The sequence below is a fragment of the Salmo salar genome, chromosome 04 (assembly GCF_965601325.2).
Source record: "Salmo salar chromosome 04, fSalSal1, whole genome shotgun sequence".
NCBI lineage: Eukaryota > Metazoa > Chordata > Actinopteri > Salmoniformes > Salmonidae > Salmo > Salmo salar.
Genome location: NC_138294.1, coordinates 37,126,316 through 37,149,189, shown reverse-complemented (window position 1 = coordinate 37,149,189; position 22,874 = coordinate 37,126,316). Strand labels below are relative to the sequence as shown.

Here is a 22,874-nt window from a genome sequence, read left to right as displayed (position 1 = left end):
GGTGGGATATAGGATACTTATTTCTATGAAACAAAACTGCAGAAATAGATTGAAAACAGCTACTCCAGCTTTTTGCTATAAATCGCAACTCGCACGTGCTCATACTTGACTTCTGACTCTATTTTTATTAGCAAATGCGAATGTAATGCTCACAATGTAGAGCCCTGCAAATTGACCACCCGCCAACGTGGCTGGTGAAATAGACATTCTTACCCACCAATACCAAAAGCTACCGGCATTTGGCAGGTGTTAATTTTATGCCCTGCTTGGGCTGTAAATGGAGGTGTGCTTTGATGAGTAATTGATTAAAAGGCAGTATAGGTTACAGTGCAGTACATACCCCGTCTGGCTCCACTGGAAGGGGCTTACTGGGTCCCTGCACGGTCTCCAGGATATCATGGAGGAGTTTCTTTCCCTGTTCGATCACTCTTGCTGCCAAACGGTGCTTCTCCAGGGTGCGAAGGGCCTATGGGTTAGTAGAAGACTGGTCTTAATAGATCTAGATGAATGGAACTCACACACACACTGTGTTAAAACCTTTTCCAGCTCTCCCTCTTTGGTTGGTATATAGCTCAAAGGCCCAAAACGGGACACACAGCCGTATCCTTACAAACATTTCGGGTGGCTGCGCAAAATCTTCTTCAGCTCTTCCTCTTTTTCACACACATACACGCACTAGGGTTTAATAGCGGGATCTGGGTTACCGAGATTTCCAGAGATTTCCTGCCCAAACCCATTCTCGATTCCAGAGATAAATAAGTGAGAGAAACCAGTAAAATATAATAAATCATTTCTAAAAACAATGTGACGTGAAATGGCACTGTTAAATGATATGAAATGTCTAAATCTGGCTTATCTACAGCCATCTGTGCTATCTGCATGGTCAATCATATTCCTGTAAAGCTTAGTGAGCGTTTCATGAATACACCAGAGAAATATGTGTAAAGCGTCTGTGTGTAGCTGGAGAGATGAGTCAGGCGCAGGACAGCAGATAAGAGTAAAGAAAACAATTTTACTCAAAATATATCACAATACACGTCGTAAATACAAGGCCACACAATACAGACCGCAATACAATAAACAATTACTCACAAATAAACATGGGGGAACAGAGGGTTAAATAATGAACAAGTAATTGGGGGATTGAAACCAGGTGTGTAAGATAAAGACAAAACAAATGGAAAATGAAAAGTGGATCGGCGAAGGCTAGAAAGCCGGTGACGTCGACCGTTGAACGCTGCCCGAACAAGGAGGGGAACCGACTTCGGCGGAAGTCGTGACAATATGTTTCTACTGGTGTCTTCGCCCAATATATTAGTGACCATTTCCCAGTTGTTTGTGTTAGAGATACAAAAATCTATTTACAAAAATCTAAGCCTTGTTTCATCACAAAGAGGAACTTTAAAAACTTCAGTGAACAGGCTTTTTTTTTTTACATTATCTATATTATAGTGACCTTGACTAAAAACTTCAGGGAACAGGCATTTAAAAAACTTTTTTTTTTTTTTTTTACATTATCTTTATTTTAGTGACCTTGATTGTATTTCAGCTATCCCTGAATCTGATTTAGCTTTGAGCCTCTTTGCAGATATCTTCAATACTATTGTGGATAATCGTTCTCCCTTCAAAAAATAAAGGGTTAAAGGTAGATGGAATGTCTGGTACACTCCGGAATTATCAGAAGTCATTCAGAAAAGAGATGATGCTTGGGTCAAGGCTTAGGCTTGGACCGGCAAGCTTTTAAGCAACTGAGGAATCATTGTGTAAGACAAATCAGAAATGCAAAATCTGATTAACCACTCTTTCAGATTGTAATGGGAACCCGGCTAAAGTCTGGAAAGCTGTCAAATTCCTGAAGGGTCCTACTTCCTCCTCTCTGACACAACAAATTCATTCAGACACTGGCCTCATTAAAGAAAGAATGCCATCATTGATGCCTTTAATCACCATTTCATTTCAGCGGGCTATCTCTCTTTCAAATAACTTCTAAGCCTATTCACAATGATATTGGGCTGGATGCTGATAGGGGAAACTTTCAGAATGATCAAATATATATATATATTTTTTAGGCTATTTACAGAAAAATAAGTCCTGGATGCTTTGCTAGCAATAGACAACAATACATCTACAGGGGCCGACTAATTGGATCCTGGTCTGCTTAAGTGTGCAGAACCTATCATTGTTGGCTCAATAACACCCTTTTTTACTTTACATTGTTATCAGGAAATATTCCAAAAGTATAGAAATCAGCTCTAGGATAGTAGTGATCTTAATACTTATCACCCCATTTGAAGTCTTCCTTGTCTAACTAAGATTCTAGAATACTAGGTAAATGTACAACTTTGCTCTTTTTTAATCATAGAAATGTATTTTGAATGTAAACCAACCAGGGTTCAGTCCTGGGCATAGCACTGTTACAGCAACCACTTTAGTTGTTAATGATATTGTCAAAGCTTTAGACACGAAAATGAAATGTGCTGCTTTGTTTGGACCTGTCAAAAGCTTTTGATACTGTTTATCATGCTATTTTAATGAATAAGTTGTCCTGAATAGGCCTGAGCTCGGACACCTGTTTATGGTTTCTTAGTGACAGAACTCAGGCTATCGTGACTGATGGGGTTAACTCTGAATTTCTTGAAGTACATAAAGGTGTACCACAGGGGTCAATTTTGGGACCTGTTCTCTTCACTATTTACACTACAGGTCAAACGTTTTAGAACACCTACTCATTCAACGTTTTTATTTTTAAATAATTTTTTAAACTATTTTCTACATTGTAGAATAACAGTGAAGACATCAAAACTATGAAATAACACATATGGAATCATGTAGTAACCAAAAAAGGGTTAAACAAATCAAAACATATTTTATATTTGAGATTCTTCAAATAGCCACCCTTTGACTTGATGACAGCTTTGCTGGAGCCAGGTGCAAGCAGATAGAAAAGGGCCAACAAGTGACATCTTTCAGTCAAAGGTAGATTAAAACAATTGTCATTTTCACTAGACTGCATAATATTTTACCAGTTGGCCAACAGTGCTTCATAGGTCTACATTAATTAATAGGCTACACCAACAAAATAATATGGTGACTTTGAGAGAACTTTGAGTTTATTAAATTGCAACAAATACAACAAGAAAACTTTAGATGAATGTGTTAATTTCTCCATTTACAGTGGTATAATCATTTCAGTGTTTTTTTTCACTGGTAATATATGCTTTTAAATAGCACTTTCGGTTTGAACGGGAATACCAGTATGCCCAGTAATTTCTTGGCTTTTCTCGGGAAGGAAAATGTGTAGATTCTCTGGAAAATATTATAAACTCAAAGTTCTCTCAAAGTCACCATATTATTTTGTTGGTGTAGCCTATTAATTAACTAACACACACAAACACATGTTTACCTTGGCAACATAATATGTTATACAGGCTATCATGTGCAGAAGAGACTCTGAGGTGATGGCTGGGCGTTTCTGTTTTACAACTCCTGAGATCTCTGTCAGCACCACCAGGCACTTCATCAGCACCTGGAAGAGACATACATACTGTTTACACCCACATTTACAAGATCAGCACAGCAATGTGATAATCATAATAGTAAAGCAATAATTTACAAACAATAGGCAACATTTTTCCAAAAACAACTAAAAAGCATGCTAAATGGAGAATCTACATCGAAGGTGCTTAGACGTACACCAATAGGCTTAATCTGGGTCCAGGAAACAGTGAGTCATTCAGAGCCAAGAGTCAATCAGGAGCGCAGTAGGTTTATTGTACCTTACCTGTACAACAGGCTCTGCTGGGATCTGGTGAAACATGAGCGGGGCCAGCAGGCCATAACACCCCACCACGGCCTGCAGGGCAGCGCTGCTGTCATTGAGCCAGAGAGCCAGGTCTATGGCCACCAGCATCCGCTCACACTCTGCCAACCTGGCCTCCTGGAGGGGGTAAAAGTAAACACAGCTGCCATCATACCACCCTCTCTAACATCTATCACTGTCATGCTTGGTTCTCACTCAGAGTCAAATATATTACATTCTGAAAAATCCAAACACCACATGTGATTCCCACGCAGGGACTCTTGGACTTTCCCTTTTTCTTATGACACACCAAGTAAAATAAACAAATGTTCTCAGCCATGACCATAAAGGAGCCATCCATTTAGGAAACAGTGCCTTAGTGTACTTACCTGTCCCCAAATGAGTGGTCCCCCATCACTGAGGGTGTCACAGAACAGCGCACCCTCCTGGATGTGGATCTCTGTCTGCATAAGGATGGAGGAGAGGAAGAGGTGGAGGAGGAGAGGAGAGGAGCGCTGCAGAGTCTCCAAACGCAGCCTGCAGAGGAGGGGGGAGAGGGGGGGGGGGGGGGGGGGGGGGGAGAATAAGAAAAGGAGAGGGAAATCGAGTGAAAGAGGGGATAGATTAACAAGAGCCATGACAGAAAGAAATGTGAGGGAATAAGTATCTCAAACAAACACATATCCTCAGTCAGAGTGTGTTGTCCTCACTTGGTCTCAGCTAGCCCCTCTAAAGTGGCCCCTGGCTCTTGAAGACCTTTAGGCTGGTTGAAGTGGCTCCACAGTTCACTGCAGGCTCTCTTGGCTAGAGCGTGTTGCCCTGTATGGTACGCTGCCTGCATGGGACACACCACAGATAGGGAGAGAGGGTCCTACAGTCACCAGATTATACACAGAGTAACCCACACACACTCAATAAATCGGTGACCTTATATAGGGCCGAATCCTAACGTGAGATGTGTGTGTAGCTATAACCCAAACTTTCTCTCTAGTCTTTGATTGACAAACACAGCTACAGGATTTGAATATCATGTTACATGATAAATCTTTGAGGTGTGAGTGTGTATCTCGAGTTATGATTCCTTCCTCAGTACCTGTGCCAGGTGTGCCCAGGTGGTGGGCAGTGGCAGAGGCAGGGAGGCTAGCAGCGGCCTGGTCGTCTCTCCAATGGCATTTCCCACCAGTTTACCCCCGGCGTCGTAGGCTGCTACAGCAAACACATACTTCTGGTTCGGCTCCAAGCAGTCCACTTGTAGCAGTCGCTCCCCTGATGCAGGAACCTGGGCAGAAACACAGGGACAAAGAGTTTATGAAAAATCTAGCCATTGAAATAGAATGAAAATCTATTCATTCTATTTCTATGAATCTAGCTAGGCCAACCATGAGTACAGATGTCTTGGGAATAATTAGTGGTGGCCAATTTTCCCTCTAAGCTGCACGTGGGCGCGCAGCTCCCCTTGGACTGCTGCACAGAAGAAATATCTGCCTACGTAGAGAAGCACGAGATTGAACTTCACTCAACTTTCTAGAGTTTTCCCTTTAGTTAACACTATCAACGTTTCCCTTTACTGTGGGAATTGTGCTCGAACCAACGCAATATTAGCCACTTTCAATGTAATATATTGAAGCAAAACGAACTATGCAAGATGTAGTATTCTAAACTCAGTGCGAGAGATTTTCTTGTAGGCAAAGCGCACTGGAGTAGGATTCTATTTGGAGTAGGATTCTATTTGGAGTAGGATTCTATTTGGAGTAGGATTCTATTGCATTGACAGGCACGACTCAGGCCTTAATCTACACAGACCGGTGGGCCATAATATGCAAATAGCCATATTGCCATATATGGATCTGCCATTCACTTTGAACTGGACTGTGTTTACAGCATGAGCAGTCATGAGTAGAAGCGGTTGTTTTGAGATCAAAGTGAGAGCTGTATGTAGCCACCTGTGCACACTTGTTCATATTCTTTGCTAGTTAGTGAGTTATTAGCCCAGTTATAGCTCATTTCTAGTCAACAATGGGGGAGTGGTTGCTTCCTACAAGAGCACAAAATGTGTGCATTTCTAGACATCTTTGAAAAGCAAGTCAGGTGAAGAGTTTTTTTTATGTCTTAAAGGGGCAGTGTTGTATTTTGAGACGGCTATGTAGCCAATAGGCAGATTGCAGCATCATTTGTCTGATTATCTGTAATAATGGGAATAATAATTAATTACATTTTGTAAGGTGGTTTCTTTCATCAAACAACAAAACATTTTCAGTCACCTCTTTGCCTAAAGGACAAGTGGATAAACAGGTTAATGTCAAGTCCTGCATGTTTTTTTTCTTCAAAAGTCTCTTGGAATGTAGGCCTACATTGAACACCACACATTTGCTGCTACTGTAGCATAGTTTTTGATGGTAGGCCACTCTGGTAGGCCAACATTATGATCAAATAGCCACAGTAGGCTACTTGGCCACTGTTAAAACTAACTTAAAGCAGGTACAGCCTCAGTGTTCACAGTAAACATGCGGCAAGAATCTTTACAACGTTCAAGTTTGCACTCAGCAGACCTGAAATTTGGCCAGTACTAAAAACAAATTGTGGGAACATTGGTGGGGCTGCATTGAAAAGCAACAGAACTGTAAGACATACCTATGGCAATATAAAATGTGTACCTGAAGAGGGCAGCAGACAAGGTGAGAACTTGCTGTGTAGGTGTCAGTAGACATTATGTAGAGTAACTTACCTTGTCTCCAGTGCCCACCAGGTTGCTGTCTCCTAGTCTGACTTTCAGGTTGATTCCCTCAGCCTCACGTGCATAGATATGGTACCAGCACACCTGCACCACACCGTGGAGAGACAACATGCTACTGTCTATATAATATGATCTACCATACTATCATTATAGTAAAACACTATCATATGAATCCCTAAAATTGCACCCACAAAGACATACAGTATGTCATTCCTCCCAGATACAGTATGAGAGTAGCATGAGAACATTACTGCCCCTACTTCAGACTGTACTTAGAGTGACAGTTGCTCTGGATATGATCCTCATGATCCCAATCATAATGATCACCATCCTCATGCTGTAGGCTACACAATGATTGCTCCAGACAGGAGTGTCTGCTTAGTGTAGACGTCCTATCACCTGTTCCTCCAGGGCGTAGGGTGCAGGGGTGAAGGTCATGGAGTGGTAGGTACGGGACAGGAGGATAGGAGGAGGAGGTCTAGTGTTTCTCTCCTCCTCTCCTCCTCTCTGCTTCCTCTCCGACAGACCAGAGGAGCTGAACAGCTTCCTCTCCTCCACCTCTGCCTTCTCTATCAGGACAACAGCCTCCTGTGACCAACACAGGGAGAATACAAGGAATGGGTGAAAACCTCAATGGTGGGCAAACCTCAAGTAAGGCTAGCAGAACTAGCTATTTATTGTGTATACCAATTAAAGGCATTAGTCATTCTCTTGTAATGTACATATCAACATGACGGACAAGCGAAGCATTTTTATAGAATGGCATTTGTGATATTATGTGTCTCCAATCATAATGTGTCATATCAACAGTAAGGCTAGCTGTCGCCATTGGCATCGGCTAATGGGGATCCTAATAAATCAAATCAAATCAAAATCAACATGATATTCAATTGACATTTTCAATGTCATTTTCTGTGTCTTTACCTCTAGCAGTCTCTTGGTGGCGCTGCTGTTCTGGTCCTTCCTGTGGGACAGCAGAGCCTTCTGGACCAGGAACAGAGCTATGGAGATCTTATTCTTTCTGATCCGCCCCAGAAGCACTGACTCTGTAAACAGAGGTTTTAGGGACCACACATTCATTATCACAATAATTGGCAATATCTATAATATCTATAACACATTATGATTATGACACATAGTCGTCCCTGTGGCTCAGTTGGTAGAGCATGGTGTTTGCAACGCCAGCATGGTGTGTGCAACGCCAGGGTTGTGGGTTCGATTCCCACGGGGGGCCAGTACAAAATTGTAAAAAAAAAAAAAAGAAATGCTTGAAATGAAATGTATGCATTCACTACTGTAAGTCGCTCTGGATAAGAGCGTCTGCTAAACGACTAAAATGTAAATGTAAAATAACTAATGCATTACCTAAATACTAATTCATGAAGTAGTCAAACTTAAGCACAATATCAGCTTGAAATACACAACTGCTTGTGTCAAAGCTGAGAACCTCATGCAGCCATGTAAAGTATGGAGTGCAGGGCCATGGGTCAGTGCTCTGTCTCACCTCCTCTGGCTCTGTTAGCCATGGTCTCAGGTATCTCCACACCACCAGGGGGCCTCATAGATCTCCTACTGTCACCAGCATGCTGCTGCAGCTCAGCTAAGGGAAGGTACACAACACAACATACAGAGTGGATGGGTCGAGGGGAAGTGAGGATGGCAGATTTGAGATGATGAGCACAACAATAACTCTTAAGAAGAGAGGGATACAGGTTTGGTTTTGTGTACGTTTCAATGATGATGAAATAGAGGATAATGTCTTGGGAAAGAAAAGCATTCTGGGATGGTGGAGGTCTATCTGTCTGGAGGCCTTGCTGACATACCTGGGCAGGTGTTGAGCAGCTTGAGGGAGACTCTATGCTGGACAGACAGCAGTTCCAGATGCAGGTCCATGGGGACCAGAGAGAGAGAGCGAGACGGGGAGGGACTCTTCACCCTCTCTCCCTCTCCTCCACCTGCAGGGGAATGCATGGCCGGCCCAGCAAACTTCTGTAAATAGAGAATGATGTGTGGTGAGAGACCTGGGCCAAAATAGCTGTCACCTCGGAGCTGGTTGTGTAGAGTCTTGCACAATGCAAAGCACCTAGTGAAAAGCACTAGTCTAGCAATGCAATAATACATTATCATCATTACTATCAGGTAGTAGGGTGTCCACCCAGTGGGTGAAAACGTGCTTTAGTGATTAAATATATAACATATATTGTACCAAGACAAATGTGATTATTCATGTTCTAAATTGTTCAGGGTTTCTCTAACATTTCATTAAGAGTATATCAAAAAAGTTAGATTTCGTAACCCAATACATCCGATAATAAGCACCGAGCTCTGTTGACAGAGCGGTGCATCTTTCTCGCCGCAACTTTTGAGGATTTGACATGTTGTGGTGGTCGTCTTCATAGCTGTTTCCGATGGTTGTAAAAAGGTAAATTAGAATGACACAAGCTGAATTAAATGTAAAAGGCTTTGAAAATAAAAAGCTTGCGGTAAGCTCAGTGCTCCTTTGACATTTTACAGAGATAAGCTTGTTTTTGTGAGAAATCTTTGAAAAATAACAGGAATTTCGGATGAATAAGAAGCGCATACACTGAGTATGTTCCTAATATTAAGTTGCAACCCCCCCTTTCCCCCTATTGCCCTCAGAACCGCCTCAATTCGTCGGGGGAATGGACTCTACAAGGTGTCGAAAGCATTCCAGAGATGCTGGCCCAAGTTGACTCCAATGCTTCCCATAGTTGTGTCAAGTTGGCTGGATGTCCTTTGGGTGGTGGACCATTCTTAATGCACACAGGAAACTGTTGAGCGTGAAAAAACCCAGCAGCATTGCTGTTCTTGACACAAACCAGTGTGCCTGGCACCTACTACCATACCCCGTTCAAAGGGCACTTACTGTAAATCTTTTGTCTTGCTCATTCACCCTCTGAATGGCATACACAATCCATGTCACAATGGTCAATGCTGAAAAATCCTTTAACCTGTCTCCTACCCTTCATCTACACTGATTGAAGTGGATTTAACAAGTGACATCAATAAGGGATCATAGCTTTCACCTGGTCAGTCTCTGTCATGGAAATAGCAGGTGTCCTTAATGTTTTGTATACTCAGTGTTTACTAAAATATGAAAACACTACATGTCATGTCTGAAAATCAATATCTATCTTACTTCAATATTATTTTATGTCCTGCGGATTCGAGAAGAAAGATGACAAGTTCAATGGGAAAGTGAGCCTGTCAGGTAGCCTTCATTCTCGCACACAACCCAGCCTAGCTGACGTCAAAGCTGTTCCATCTTCCTTATTTTTGACCACTTTTTTTCTCTGGCCTCCATTGATTTAGTCACCCAAATTTTGGCCATCCTACAACGGTAAAACAACAAAAAAAATGTATTTACAGAAAATATATATATATACAGTACCAGTAAAAAGTTTGGAACACCTACTCATTCAAGGGTTTTTCTTTATTTTTACTATTTTCTACATTGTAGAATAATAGTGAATACATCAAATCTATGAAATAACACATATGGAATCATTTAGCAACCAAAAAACTATTAAACAAAACAAAATATATTTTAGATTCTTCAAAATACATCTTTGCAAACTCTTGGCATTCTCTCAACCACCTTCATGAGGTAGTAACCTGGAATGCATTTCAATTAACAACTGTGCCTTGTTAAAAGTTAATTAGTGGAATTTCTGTCCTCCTTAATGCGTTTGAGCCAATCACTTGTGTTGTGTTGTGACAAGGTAGGGGTGGTATACAGAAGATAGCCCTATTTGGAAAAAGACAGAGTCCATATTATGGCAAGAACAGCTCAAATAAGTAGAGAAATGCCAGTCCATCATTACATTAAGACATGAAGGTCAGTCAATCTGGAAAATGTAAAGAACTTTGAAAATTTCTTAGAGTGCAGTCGCAAAAACCATCAAGAACTATGATGAAACTGGCTCTCAAGAGGACCGCCACAGGAAAGGAAGACCCAGAGTTACCTCTGCTGCAGAGGATAAGTTCATTAGTGTCTTTGTGAGATGCAAAGTAGGTGAACGGATGATCTCCGCATGTGTGGTTCCCACCGTGAAGCATGGAGGAGGTGGTGTGATGGTGTGGCTGTGCTTTGCTGGTTGACACTGTCTGTGATTTTAGAATTGATTTAGAATTCAAGGCACACTTAACCAGCATGGCTACTACAACATTCTGCAGCGATACGCCATCCCATCTGGTTTGCGATTAGTGGGACTATCATTTGTTTTTCAACTGGACAATGACCCAACACACCTCCAGGCTGTGTAAGGGCTATTTGACCAAGAAAGAGAGTGATGGAGTACTGCATCAGATGACCTGGCCTCCACAATCACCCAACCTCGACCCAATTGAGATGGTTTGGGATGAGTTTGACAGCAGAGTGAAGGAAAAGCAGCCAACAAGTGCTCAGCATATGTGACCCGATTCAGTAAACTAGGCGTATGTCGCAAGTCACGACCTTACAGGAGAGTCGTTTGAACGTAAAAAAATATTTTTATCAAGGCAAAGGACAGCTATTTGAAGAATATAAAATATATTTTGATTTGTTTAACACTTTTTTTGGTTACTACATGATTCCATGTGTTGTTTCACAGATATTTCATATTTTTTTGAAAATGCATTATAAATTGAGGTATCAGATTTACATAAGAATTCAGACCTTTTATTCAGTACTTTGTTGAAGCGCCTTTGGCAGCGATTACATGCTCGAGTGTTCTTGGGTATGACGCTACAAGCTTGGCAGACAAGTATTTAAGACGTTTCTCCCATTCCTCTCAAGCTCTGTCAGGTTGGATGGGGAGCGTCACTGCACCGCTATTTTCAGGTCTCTCCAGAGATGTTAGAGGTATTGCAATGATTCCTATATTGAAAATGTGAAAAATACTTGTTGGTCTGCTGTAGAATATCCTGAAGCTGCACTTGAAACATTAATGAAATTGCTTCTTCCGGTTACTGACAGGCATGAACCCATAAAGAAACTGACTGTTAAAACGGCCAAATCCCCATGGATAGATGATGAATTGAAAAACTGAGAGGGATGAGGGTAAGGGTAAGGCAAATACATTTTATATACACAAAAGTATGTGGACACCCCTTCAAATTAGTGGATTCAGCTATTTCAGCCACACCTGTTGCTGACAGGTGTATAAAATCGAGTGAACAGTCATGCAATCTCCACAGACAAGCATTGCCAGTAGAATGGCCTTACTGAAGAGCTCAGTGACTTTCAACATGGCACCGTCATTTTTTAATTTAAGAACAAATTCTTATTTACAATGACGGCCTACACCGGCCAAACCCGAACGAAGCTGGGCCAACTGTGCACCACCCTATGGGACTCCCGATCACAGCCGGTTGTGATACAGCCTGGATACAAACCAGGGTGTCTGTAGTGACGCCTCTAGCACTGAGATGCAGTGCCTTAGACCGCTGCACCACTCGGGGATAAGATGCCACCTTTCCGACAAGTCAGTTTGTCAAATTTCTGTCCCGCTAAAGCTTCCCTGGTCAACTGTAAGTGCTGTTATTGTGAAGTGGAAACGTCTAGGAGCAACAACGGCTCAGCTACGAAGTGGTAGGCCACACAAGCTCACAGAATGGGACTGCTGAGTGCTGAAGCATGTAAAAATCATCTGTCCTTGGTTACAACACTCACTACCAAGTTCCAAACTGCCTTTGGAAGAAACGTCAGCACAAGAACTGTTCGTCGGGAGCTAAATTACAGTGGCAAGAAAAATTATGTGAACCCTTTGGAAATACCTGGATTTCTGCATAAATTGGTCATAAAATTTGATCTGATCTTCATCTAGGTCACAATTCTACATTTTCATGTCTTTATTGAACACACTGTGTAAACATTCACAGTGCAAGGTGGAAAAAGTATATGTGAACCCTTGGACTTAATAACTGGTTGATCCTCCATTGGCATCAATAACCTTAACCAAGCATTTTCTGTAGTTACGGATCAGACCTGCACAATTGTCAGGAGGAATTTTGGACCATTCCTCTTTACAAAACTGCACAGCAATATTCGTGAGATGTCTGGTGTGAACTGCTCTCGAGGTCATGCCACATCATCTCAAACCGGGTTCAGGTCAGGACTCTGACTGGGCCACTCCAGAAGGCGTATTTTCTTCTGTTGAAGCCATTCTGTTGTTGATTTACTTCTGTGTTTTGGGTTGTTGTCCTGCTGCATCACCCACCTTCTGTTGAGCTTCAATTGGCGGACAGATAGCCTATATTCTCCTGCAAAATGTCTTGATAAACTTGGGAATTCATTTTACGGTGACAGCAAGCTGTCCAGGCCCTGAGGCAGCAAAGCAGCCCCAAACCATGATGCTCCCTTCACCATACTTTACAGTTAGGATGAGGTTTTGATGTTGGTGTGCTGGGCTTTTTTTCTCCACACAGTGTTGTGTGTTCCTTCCAAACATCTGAACTTTAGTTTTATCTGTCCACAGAATATTTTGCCAGTAGCGCTGTGGAACATCCAGGTACTCTTTAGCGAACTTCAGACATGCAGCAATGTTTTTTAGGACAGCAGTGGCTTCTTCCGTGGTGTCCTCCCATGAACACCATTCTATTGTTTTACGTATTGTTTATTCGTCAATGGAGATGCTAGCATGTTACAGAGATTTCTGTAAGTCTTTAGCTGACACTCTAGGATTCTTCTTAACCTCATTGAGCATTCTGCGCTGTGTTCTTGCAGTCATCTTTGCAGGACGGCCACTTCTAGGGAGAGTAGCAACAGTGCTGAACTTTATCCATTTATAGACAATTTGTCTTTCCGTGGACTGATGAACATCAAGGCTTTTAGAGATACTTTTGTAACCCTTTCCAGCTTTATGCAAGTCAACATTTGTTCATCTTAGGTCTTCTGAGATCTCTTTTGCTCGAGGCATGGTTCACATCAGGCAATGCTTGTTATGAATAGCAAACTCAAATTGTGTGTGTTTTTTATTGGGAAAGGCAGCTCTAACCAACATCTCCAATCTCGTCTCATTGATTGGACTCCAGGTTAGCTGACTCCTGACTCCAATTAGCTTTTGGAGAAGTCATTAGCCCAGGGGTTCACATACTTTTTCCAACCTACACTGTGAATTTTTAAATGATGTATTCAATATAGACAAGAAAAATACAATCATTTGTGTGTTATTAGTTTAAGCACACTATGTTTGTCAATTGTTGTGACTTAGATGAAGATCAAATCAAATTTGATGACCAATTCATGCAGAAATCCAGATAAATCCAAAGGGTTCACATACTTTTTCTTGCCACTGTAAATAGGTTTCCACGGCCGAGCAGACGCACACAAACCTACGATCACCATGCGCAATGCCAAGCATCGGCTGGAGTGGGTTAAAGCTGGACTCTGGAGCAGTGGAAATGCGTTCTCTGGGGTGATGAATCACGCTTCACCATCTGGCAGTCCGATGCCAGGAGGCGGATGCCAGGAGAGCGCTACCTGCTTGAATGCATAGTGCCAACTGCACATTTTGGTGGAGGAGGAATAATGATCTGGGGCTGTTTTTCATGGTTCAGGCTAGGCCCCTTATTTCCAGGAAAGGGAAATCTTGACACTACAAGCATACAATGACATTCTAGATGATTCTGTGCTCGACCTCACTTATGCTCTTGTGGCTGAATGGAAGCAAGTCCCCACAACAATGATCCAACATCTAGTGGAAAGCCTTCCCAGAAGAGTAGAGGCTGTTATAGCAGCAAAGGGGGGACCAACTCCATATTAATGGACATGATATTGGAATGAGATGTTCGACAAGCAGGTGTCAACATACTTTTGGTCATGTAGTGTATGATATATACAAGTGGATGTCACAGATCCAACACTATTAGTATACACTCTAGTTGGCTGAGTGATAACCTGAGTCATGTTACAAGCATTAGTAACAGTAAAACGCTTCCTCTTGAGAGGAAAACTAGATAATAACCAGTCAATGTTCAGGTCACCAAGAAAATACATTTATCTGTTAGCATCACAGACCTTATCTAACATCACACACATATTCTCCAGATACTGACTGTTAGCATCACAGACCTTATCTAACATCACACACATATTCTCCAGATACTGACTGTTAGCATCACAGACCTTATCTAACATCACACACATATTCTCCAGATACTGACTGTTAGCATCACAGACCTTATCTAACATCACACACATATTCTCCAGATAATGACTGTTAGCATCACAGACCTTATCTAACATCACACACATATTCTCCAGATACTGACTGTTAGCATCACAGACCTTATCTAACATCACACACATATTCTCCAGATACTGACTGTTAGCATCACAGACCTTATCTAACATCACACACATATTCTCCAGATACTGACTGTTAGCACTTGGTGGCCTATAGCAGCACCCGAAAAGAAGAGGCTTCAGAGGAGGCAGGGGAACCTGCAACCACAGCACTTCTATCCTCTCTGAGTTTTACAGGAATATGGCTCAGAATATATACAGCAACAACTCCCCCGTAGACATTCCCGTCTTTTCTATAGATGTTGTATCCTTGTATTCCCACTGCTGTATCATGAAAGGTGCTGTCAGTGAGTCTCAGAAATGGCTAATATATTCATATTATCTAAGATTAGCAAATTACTAATCAGATTAATTTTATCTTTGTGGCTACATATATATAGTATATTTATATGAGCTAACTTTAACCCTTTCCTGTGTATCTTATATACAACTGAACTCATAATGATCATAGGTTGTATTTCTAATAATTATATTTCTGATAATAACTAATAATTAATTAATGGATTTTTGAGCAGATGATGTTCATCAGATGTCTAATATGGTTTAGCTCGGCTGCAGCAGGGTTCTCTATTCTTCGTGCAACTTCTGCAAAGCTGTCTTGCTGGACTGTTGGTCTGTTCTGATTGGGGTGCTGTCCTGTTAGCATGGGGGTTGCAGTGTGCCCTAGAAGGGGACGGATGGTGCAGGTTGGAGCTGGCCTCTCTGGATGGGGCCTGGTGGTGTAGGGTCAAGCTGGCCTCTCTGGATGGGGCCTGGTGGTGTAGGGTCGAGCTGGCCTCTCTGGCTGGGGTCTGGCGGTGTAGGGTCGAGCTGGCCTCCCTGGCTGGGGCCTGGCGGTGTACGGTCGAGCTGGCCTCTCTGGATGGGGCCTGAAGGTGTAGGGTCGAGCTGGCCTCTCTGGTTGTGGCCTGGTGGTGTAGGGTAGAGCTGGCCTCTCTGGTTGTGGCCCGGTGGTGTAGGGTCGAGCTGGCCTCTCTGGATGGGGCCTGGTGGTGTAGGGTCGAGCTGGCGTCTCTGGTTGTGGCTTGGTGGTGTAGGGTCGAGCTGGCCTCTCTGGATGGGGCCTGGTGGTGTAGGGTCAAGCTGGCCTCTCTGGTTGTGGCCTGGTGGTGTAGGGTCAAGCTGGCCTCTCTGGTTGTGGCCTGGTGGTGTAGGGTCGAGCTGGCCTCTCTGGTTGTGGCCCAGTGGTGTAGGGTCGAGCTGGCCTCTCTGGATGGGGCCTGGTGGTGTAGGGTCAAGCTGGCCTCTCTGGTTGTGGCCTGGTGGTGTAGGGTCAAGTTGCCTCTCTGGTTGTGGCCTGGTGGTGTAGGGTCGAGCTGGCCTCTCTGGTTGTGGCCCAGTGGTGTAGGGTGGTGCTGGTCTCTCTGGGTGGGGACTGGTGGTCGTGGTCTTGTTTTGGCTTTTGCTTTGTCCCAGAGCAGTTTCTTTCAGTTTCCTAGCAAACCCCTTGATACCCTGTTTGTTCAAATGTACTAGGTTGTACATCAGCTGGGGGTGGTTTGCTAGGTAAACATCGTCCAAGAGAAAACAGCCTCTAGCCAGCTCAGCGTTGTTGCTCTGAATAATGTGGAAGGACACATCTCTACATGGTATCAGTCATTTTGGTGTTATGAAATCTCTCAGCAGCTCTGGCTGCAACTTGCTGAATTGTAGGAGCTATATGTTCTCTCATTGTCATAAAATACTTTGTACCTGTGTGAATCATTATATGTTTGGTACCATATAATGTGTTGCTTGACAGACTTTTCAAGGCACTTCGGCACCATAGCTTTCTGACTGACATGACAGGGAATTGCAGTTTCTCTCTAAAAGATTTCCCATTGGACTCACATAAAATGAAGACCATAGGGTGATTTGCCTGGGTGCTGCTGTTGTGAGCTGTGGTGTCTGGAGTGATGTTCTGGAGTGGTGTCTGGAGTGATAGAGTGGGATGGGGACCACAGTTGGCCTTTCGTTGTCTTCCTTTCTCCTGAGGATCCCAGCATGGCTGCGCTGGCGCTGGTGATCTGGGGCTGGGATGTGAGGATCTTAGGGAGGTCTGGTCAGACCCATCTGATGAGGGAAAAGTGCTGGTGTGGAAGGAGTTGTACTGGGTCTGGTTACTGACCTCTGTGTTGTAGAAATTATATGACTGCTGACAACTCCCTTTGTGGCTCCTGCCTGATGTCAGCTACCTCTCGCCTCATGATGCTCTCGACCGTTGCCGGTTTCTCTCTCAGCTCCTCCTTATCCTGCCTCAGAACTGTCACCTCACCACAAAGCTCATTCACCTCTACCTCCAGTAGGGAGATACTCGCAAAGCCAGCTAGCTAGCTAGCTCGCCTCTGACATTCATCCTAGCTTTACTATCAACTGGCTAGCATCATCAGTCAGCTTTAGATGTGAAAGGGGAAAAAAATGAATATTTGCTAGTTAACCATCTGATAATGTTGATAAATGCCATTAGCAAGCTAGCTAGCTAGCTAAATTGCAACTTGTTCTTGGAGTTTATTCACAAGGTTAGATAGAAGTAGATCCACACATGATATTATTCTCTGTCATGCAGAATTGTAAACTTGTAAACTTCGGAAGTTCATTCAAAATACAGACATGGGTGATTTCTGTCCCAGGGGAATGAACTGTGTGAAAGTCTTTGTTCAATTTAGACCACAGTTAGTTGACTGAGGTGTAAGTGAAGTGCTGAAAAAAAAAAAGATATGAAAACGCTCCTGTAAAAAACCTGTGGCTGGCATGACTTCAATTGACTAAATAGGTTTGTCATCTGATTTCTAGGAGCCTGGTGGAGATAGATACAACCATACTCTAAGGCAGGATTCCTGCCGGACATTTCCCTGCATCCAGGTTGAGGTCTGCTACCAGCTGGAACATGGAGCACTCCATGTCAGTGTCAGCCATGAATATTTTTTCTGTATATACAGTGCATTCGGAAAGTATTCAAACCCCTTGACTTTTTCCACATTGTGTTACATTACAGCCTTATTCTAAAACATAAAGCAGTAAAATTAGATTGAAAAAAGAAAAAAATATACCTTAAAGAACAGCGGGGACTGTGAAGCAACACAAACATGCATACAAACACACGATAACATACACGCATGGATTTTGTGTTGTAGATATGTGGTAGTAGAGTAAGAGCGCACACCTGTCAATATAAGGTCCCACAGTTGACAGCAAATGTCAGAGCAAAAACCAAGACATCAAGTCAAAGGAATTGTCCGTAAAGATCCAAGACAAGATTGTGTCAAGGCACAGATCTGGGGAAGGGTACCAAAAAATGTCTGCAGCATTGAAGGTCCCCAAGAACACAGTGGCCTCCATCCTTCTTAAATAGAAGAAGTTTGGAACCACCAAGACCCTTCCTAGAGCTCGCCGCCCAGCCAAACTGAGCAATCGGGGGAGAAGGGCCTTGGTCAGGGAGGTGACCAAGAACCCAATGGTCACTCTGACAGAGCTCCAGAGTTCCTATGTGGTGATTGGAGAACCTTCTAGATGGAAAACAATATCTGCAGCTGTCACGACTTCTGCCGAAGTCGGCTCCTCTCCTTGTGCGGGCGGCGTTCGACGTCACCGGCTTTCTAGCCATCTCCGCTCCATTTTTCATATTTCCATTTGTTTTGTCTTGTTCCATACACACCTGGTTTTCATTCCCTAATCACACTGCATGCATTTAGTCCTCTGTTCCCCTCCATGTCTTTGTGTGAAATTGTTGTATTTTATGTGGGTATTTACCACGAGCCTGATTTTTGTTCATGTTCCATGTTTTGGGCACGTTTATTGTATTCTGTGCTGTCGCTTTGTAACGGAATAAAAGTGCGCCTGTTACTACACGCTACTCTCCTGCACCCGACTTCGCCTCCCTTACACACCCGTAACAGCAGCACACCACCAATCAGGCCTTTATGGTAGAGTGACCAGAAGGAAGCCAATCCTCAGTAAAAGGCATATGACAGCCCGCTTGGAGTTTGCCAAAAAGCACCTAAAGGACTCTCAGACCATGAGAAACAATTCTCTGGTCTGATGAAACCAAGATTGAACTCTTTGGCCTGAATGCCAAGCGTCACATCTGGAGGAAACCTGGCACCATCCCTACGGTGAAGCATGGTGGTGGCAGAATCTTGCTGTGGGGATGTTTTTCAGCGGCAGGGACTGGGAGACTAGTCAGGATCGAGGGAAAGATGAACGGAGCAAAATACAGAGATCCTTGATGAAAACCTGCTCCAGAGCGCTCAGGACATCAGAATGGGGTAAAGGTTCACCTTCCAACAGGACAACAACCCTAAGCACACAGCCAAGACAAAGCAGGAGTGGCTTCAGGACAAGTCTCTGAATGTCCTTGAGTGGCCCAGCCAGAGCCCGGACTTGAACCCGATCGAACATGAAAATAGTGTGCAGCAATGCTCCCCATCCAACCTGACTGACAGAGCTTGAGAGGATCTGCAGAAAAGAATGGGAGAAACTCCCCAAATATAGGTGTGCCAACCTTGTAGCTTCACAACCAATAAGACTCAAGGCTTTAACCTGTTGGGGATAGGGGGCAGTATTGACACGGCTGGATAAAAAACGTACCCGATTTAATCTGGTTACTACTCCTGCCCAGTAACTAGAATATGCATATAATTATTGGCTTTGGATAGAAAACACCCTAAAGTTTCTAAAACTGTTTGAATGGTGTCTGTGAGTATAACAGAACTTATATGGCAGGCAAAAACCTGAGAAGATTTCATGCAGGAAGTGGCCTGTCTGACAAGGTGTCGTTCTTCTTGTCTCTGTTTATTGAAGAGTGAGGATCTTAGCTGTCCCGTGACACTTCCTACGGCTGCCATAGGTTCTCAGAAGGCGGCAAAAAGCTGAATCGTGGCTTTGCAGGCTCTGGCTGAAAAAAAGTAGCGCGTTTGGGTAGTGGCTGGTTACAGTACTGTGAGACTCAGGCTCGTGCCCGCGTCGACCGAAAGCTGTGTTTTCTTTCCTCTGTTTAGCTAAATGGACATTCCCGGTCGGAATATTATCGCTTTTTTACGAGAAAAATGGCATAAAAATGGATTTTAAACAGCGGTTGACATGCTTCGAAGTACGGTAATGGAATATTTAGATTTTTTTGGTCACGAATTGCGCCATGCACGCGACCCTGATTTACCATTTCAGATAGTGTCTGGGACGCACGAACAAAACGCCGCTATTCGGATATAACGATGGATTATTTTGGACCAAACCAACATTTGTTATTGAAGTAGCAGTCCTGGGAGTGCATTCTGACGAAGACAACAAAAGGTAATCAAACTTTTATAATAGTAAATCTGATATTGGTGAGTGCTAAACTTGCCGGGTGTCTAAATAGCTAGCCCGTGATGGCTGGGCTATGTACTTAGAATATTGCAAAATGTGCTTTCACCAAAAAGCTATTTTAAAATCGGACATATCGAGTGCATAGAGGAGTTCTGTATCTATAATTCTTAAAATAATTGTTCTGTTTTTTGTGAACGTTTATCGTGAGTAATTTAGTAAATTCACCGGAAGTTTTCAGTATGTTTGCTAGTTCTGAACGTCACATGCTAATGTAAAAAGCTGGTTTTTGATATAAATATGAACTTGATTGAACAAAACATGCATGTATTGTATAACATAATGTCCTAGGAGTGTCATCTGATGAAGATCATCAAAGGTTAGTGCTGCATTTAGCTGTGGTTTTGGTTTTTGTGACATTATATGCTAGCTTGAAAAATGGGTGTGTGATTATTTCTGGCTGGATACTCTCCTGACATAATCTAATGTTTTGCTTTCATTGTAAAGCCTTTTTGAAATCGGACAATGTGGTTAGATTAACGAGAGTCTTGTCTTTAAAATGGTGTAAAATAGTCATATGTTTGAGAAATTGAAGTTATAGCATTTTTAAGGTTTTTGAATATCGCGCCACTCGATTCCACTGGCTGTTGACTAGGTAGGACGATTTCGTCCCACATACCCGAGAGAGGTTAAGTGTTCCCTTTATTTTTTTGAGCAGTATATGTACATTGCGCTTCTAAATCCGAATGAGCGGTTGTTAGGGTGCTAAATATCCACACTTACGATGAGGGTATTATTCAACTGTCTGTACGATAGTTGAATTCCTTTGTCTCTCCTTCTTCCACTCTTTCTTTCCCAACCCCTTTTCATTGTGTACCCAGCCATCATATTGGGTTTGTCCACTAGGGATTTTTCATTACATTGTTAGTAATCAACGTATAATCTATTCTGTTTGTGTGTTTATGGATTTCTGTGTGATTCTTTCATTAGTTAGTAAATAAATAATCAAGCCAATTTGTGTAAGCTGATTCATCATGGAGACTTGGGTTTGTGCAGATTTATAGGATATTACAACGTTCAGAATGAGACTGAAATAGGAGCAAATGATTAATGGATGACGGATAGTATATCGAGATATTCAGATATTTTTGAGTTAATTCCGGACCCGGTAACTCGTTAAATAAACTTTTCCCGTGGTGCCCTAGATTACTGCTTAATTAATTGTTATGATTAATTTAATCGCTTAATAACTGAGCGTGGTATGTAATTATTCGATGAATAGCCGCCATCGCATTAATGGTAACAACGTCACGACACCATAAACATGTCTACTCCTGGAGTAACTTGCTGTCAGTTTGGCAGGAGGCCTTGGTCAATGGGAGGTCAAGCGTGAAGAGCTGAGGGCTTACAGTGGAGTGAGAGCGAAGTTACAGACATGAAGATACAACTTGGTTGAGCTGGTTGAGAGAATGCCAAGAGTGTGTAAAGCTGTCATCAAGGCAAAGGGTGGCTATTTGAAAAATCTCAAATATTAAATATATTTTGATTTGTTTAACACTTTTTGGTTACCACATGATTCCATATGTGTTATTTCATAGTTTTGATGTCTTAATCAAATAAAGAAAAACCCTTGAAAGAGTAGGCGTTCTAAAACTTTGACCGGTAGTGTATACTTAACAAAAATATAAACGCAACATGTAAAGTGTTGATCCCATGTTTCAAGAGCTGAAATAAAACATCCCAGAAATTATCCATACGCACAAAAAGCTTATTTTTCTCAAGTTCTGTGCAAAACTCTGTTTACATCCCTGTTAGTGAGCATTTATTCTTGCCAATATAATCCATCCACCTGACAGGTGTGGCATATCAAGAAGCTGATTAAACAGCATCATCAGTACACAGGTGCACCTTGTGCTGGGGACAATAAAAGGCCACTCTAAAATATGCAGTTTTGTCACACAATGTCACAGATGTCTCAAGTTGAAGGAGCTTGCAATTAGCATGTTGACTGCAAGAATGTCCACTACAGCTGTTGTCAGTGAATTGAATGTCAATTTCTCTACCATAAGCCACCCCCCATAACCAAAATTGTTTCAGTAAGAGGAGGGCAATGATCGGTGTCGTTTTGGTTTATCGTCCCAGCTCTCTCGCTCTCTCCTCTGGCAACGGCCCGACACACACGAACATGACGTGCACATCTTGAAAGTTTGCCTTGCGTATTATTTGATGATCAATTGTTTGTCTTTTGTTGCCGTGGTGGCAACAATTAAGCAGCGGCACAGTATAACGGTAATACACTGTAGTCATCTCCGTCGCATTTTGTAAGACCTTTTAAAATTGAACATTTTAAGACTTATTAAGGCCTTTAAATCAGATGAATGAATTTAAGACTTTTTAAGACTCTGTAAGTATGTACTTTTTTTGCTGTGCAGGAGAGGAGATAACATTAGGTGTTAAGGTGAGGTCTTACCTGCATGAAGACCATGTCAGAGATGGCTGATCCATCACAGGGCAGTAGTCTGGTCCAGCCTCTGATCACTCCCTCCAGACCTCTCTCTACCACGTTCCACACTGACTGCAGCTGCTCCGCTGTCGACTTCTTGAACATTGACAAAGTGTCTGTGTTTTTCTCTGTGGGTGTCGACTCCACGCTGTCGTCTTCGCTTGAGGCTGTGGGACAACATGGGAAAAATACATCACTGCAGATCAATGGACCTAAGTACACTGACATTGGAGAAGAGTCAGGGAAAATC

The 22,874-nt window shown here is 42.7% G+C and overlaps 1 protein-coding gene across 1 annotated transcript in view; it reads right to left on the bottom strand.

The window, feature by feature from the left end:
- Window positions 1-22,874, bottom strand: part of cfap54 (cilia and flagella associated 54) — a 132,366-nt gene that overhangs the window by 90,260 nt on the left and 19,232 nt on the right. Inside the window, exons 15-26 of the mRNA XM_082973797.1 lie at window positions 22,592-22,791; window positions 8,357-8,522; window positions 8,038-8,133; window positions 7,458-7,579; window positions 6,933-7,121; window positions 6,525-6,617; window positions 4,893-5,078; window positions 4,510-4,634; window positions 4,189-4,336; window positions 3,782-3,937; window positions 3,404-3,526; window positions 341-466 (exon numbers count right to left, since the gene is read on the bottom strand). Of these exons, the coding sequence (XP_082829923.1) occupies window positions 341-466; window positions 3,404-3,526; window positions 3,782-3,937; window positions 4,189-4,336; window positions 4,510-4,634; window positions 4,893-5,078; window positions 6,525-6,617; window positions 6,933-7,121; window positions 7,458-7,579; window positions 8,038-8,133; window positions 8,357-8,522; window positions 22,592-22,791 (1,730 nt within the window). The remainder of the gene's footprint in view (window positions 1-340; window positions 467-3,403; window positions 3,527-3,781; window positions 3,938-4,188; window positions 4,337-4,509; window positions 4,635-4,892; window positions 5,079-6,524; window positions 6,618-6,932; window positions 7,122-7,457; window positions 7,580-8,037; window positions 8,134-8,356; window positions 8,523-22,591; window positions 22,792-22,874) is intronic.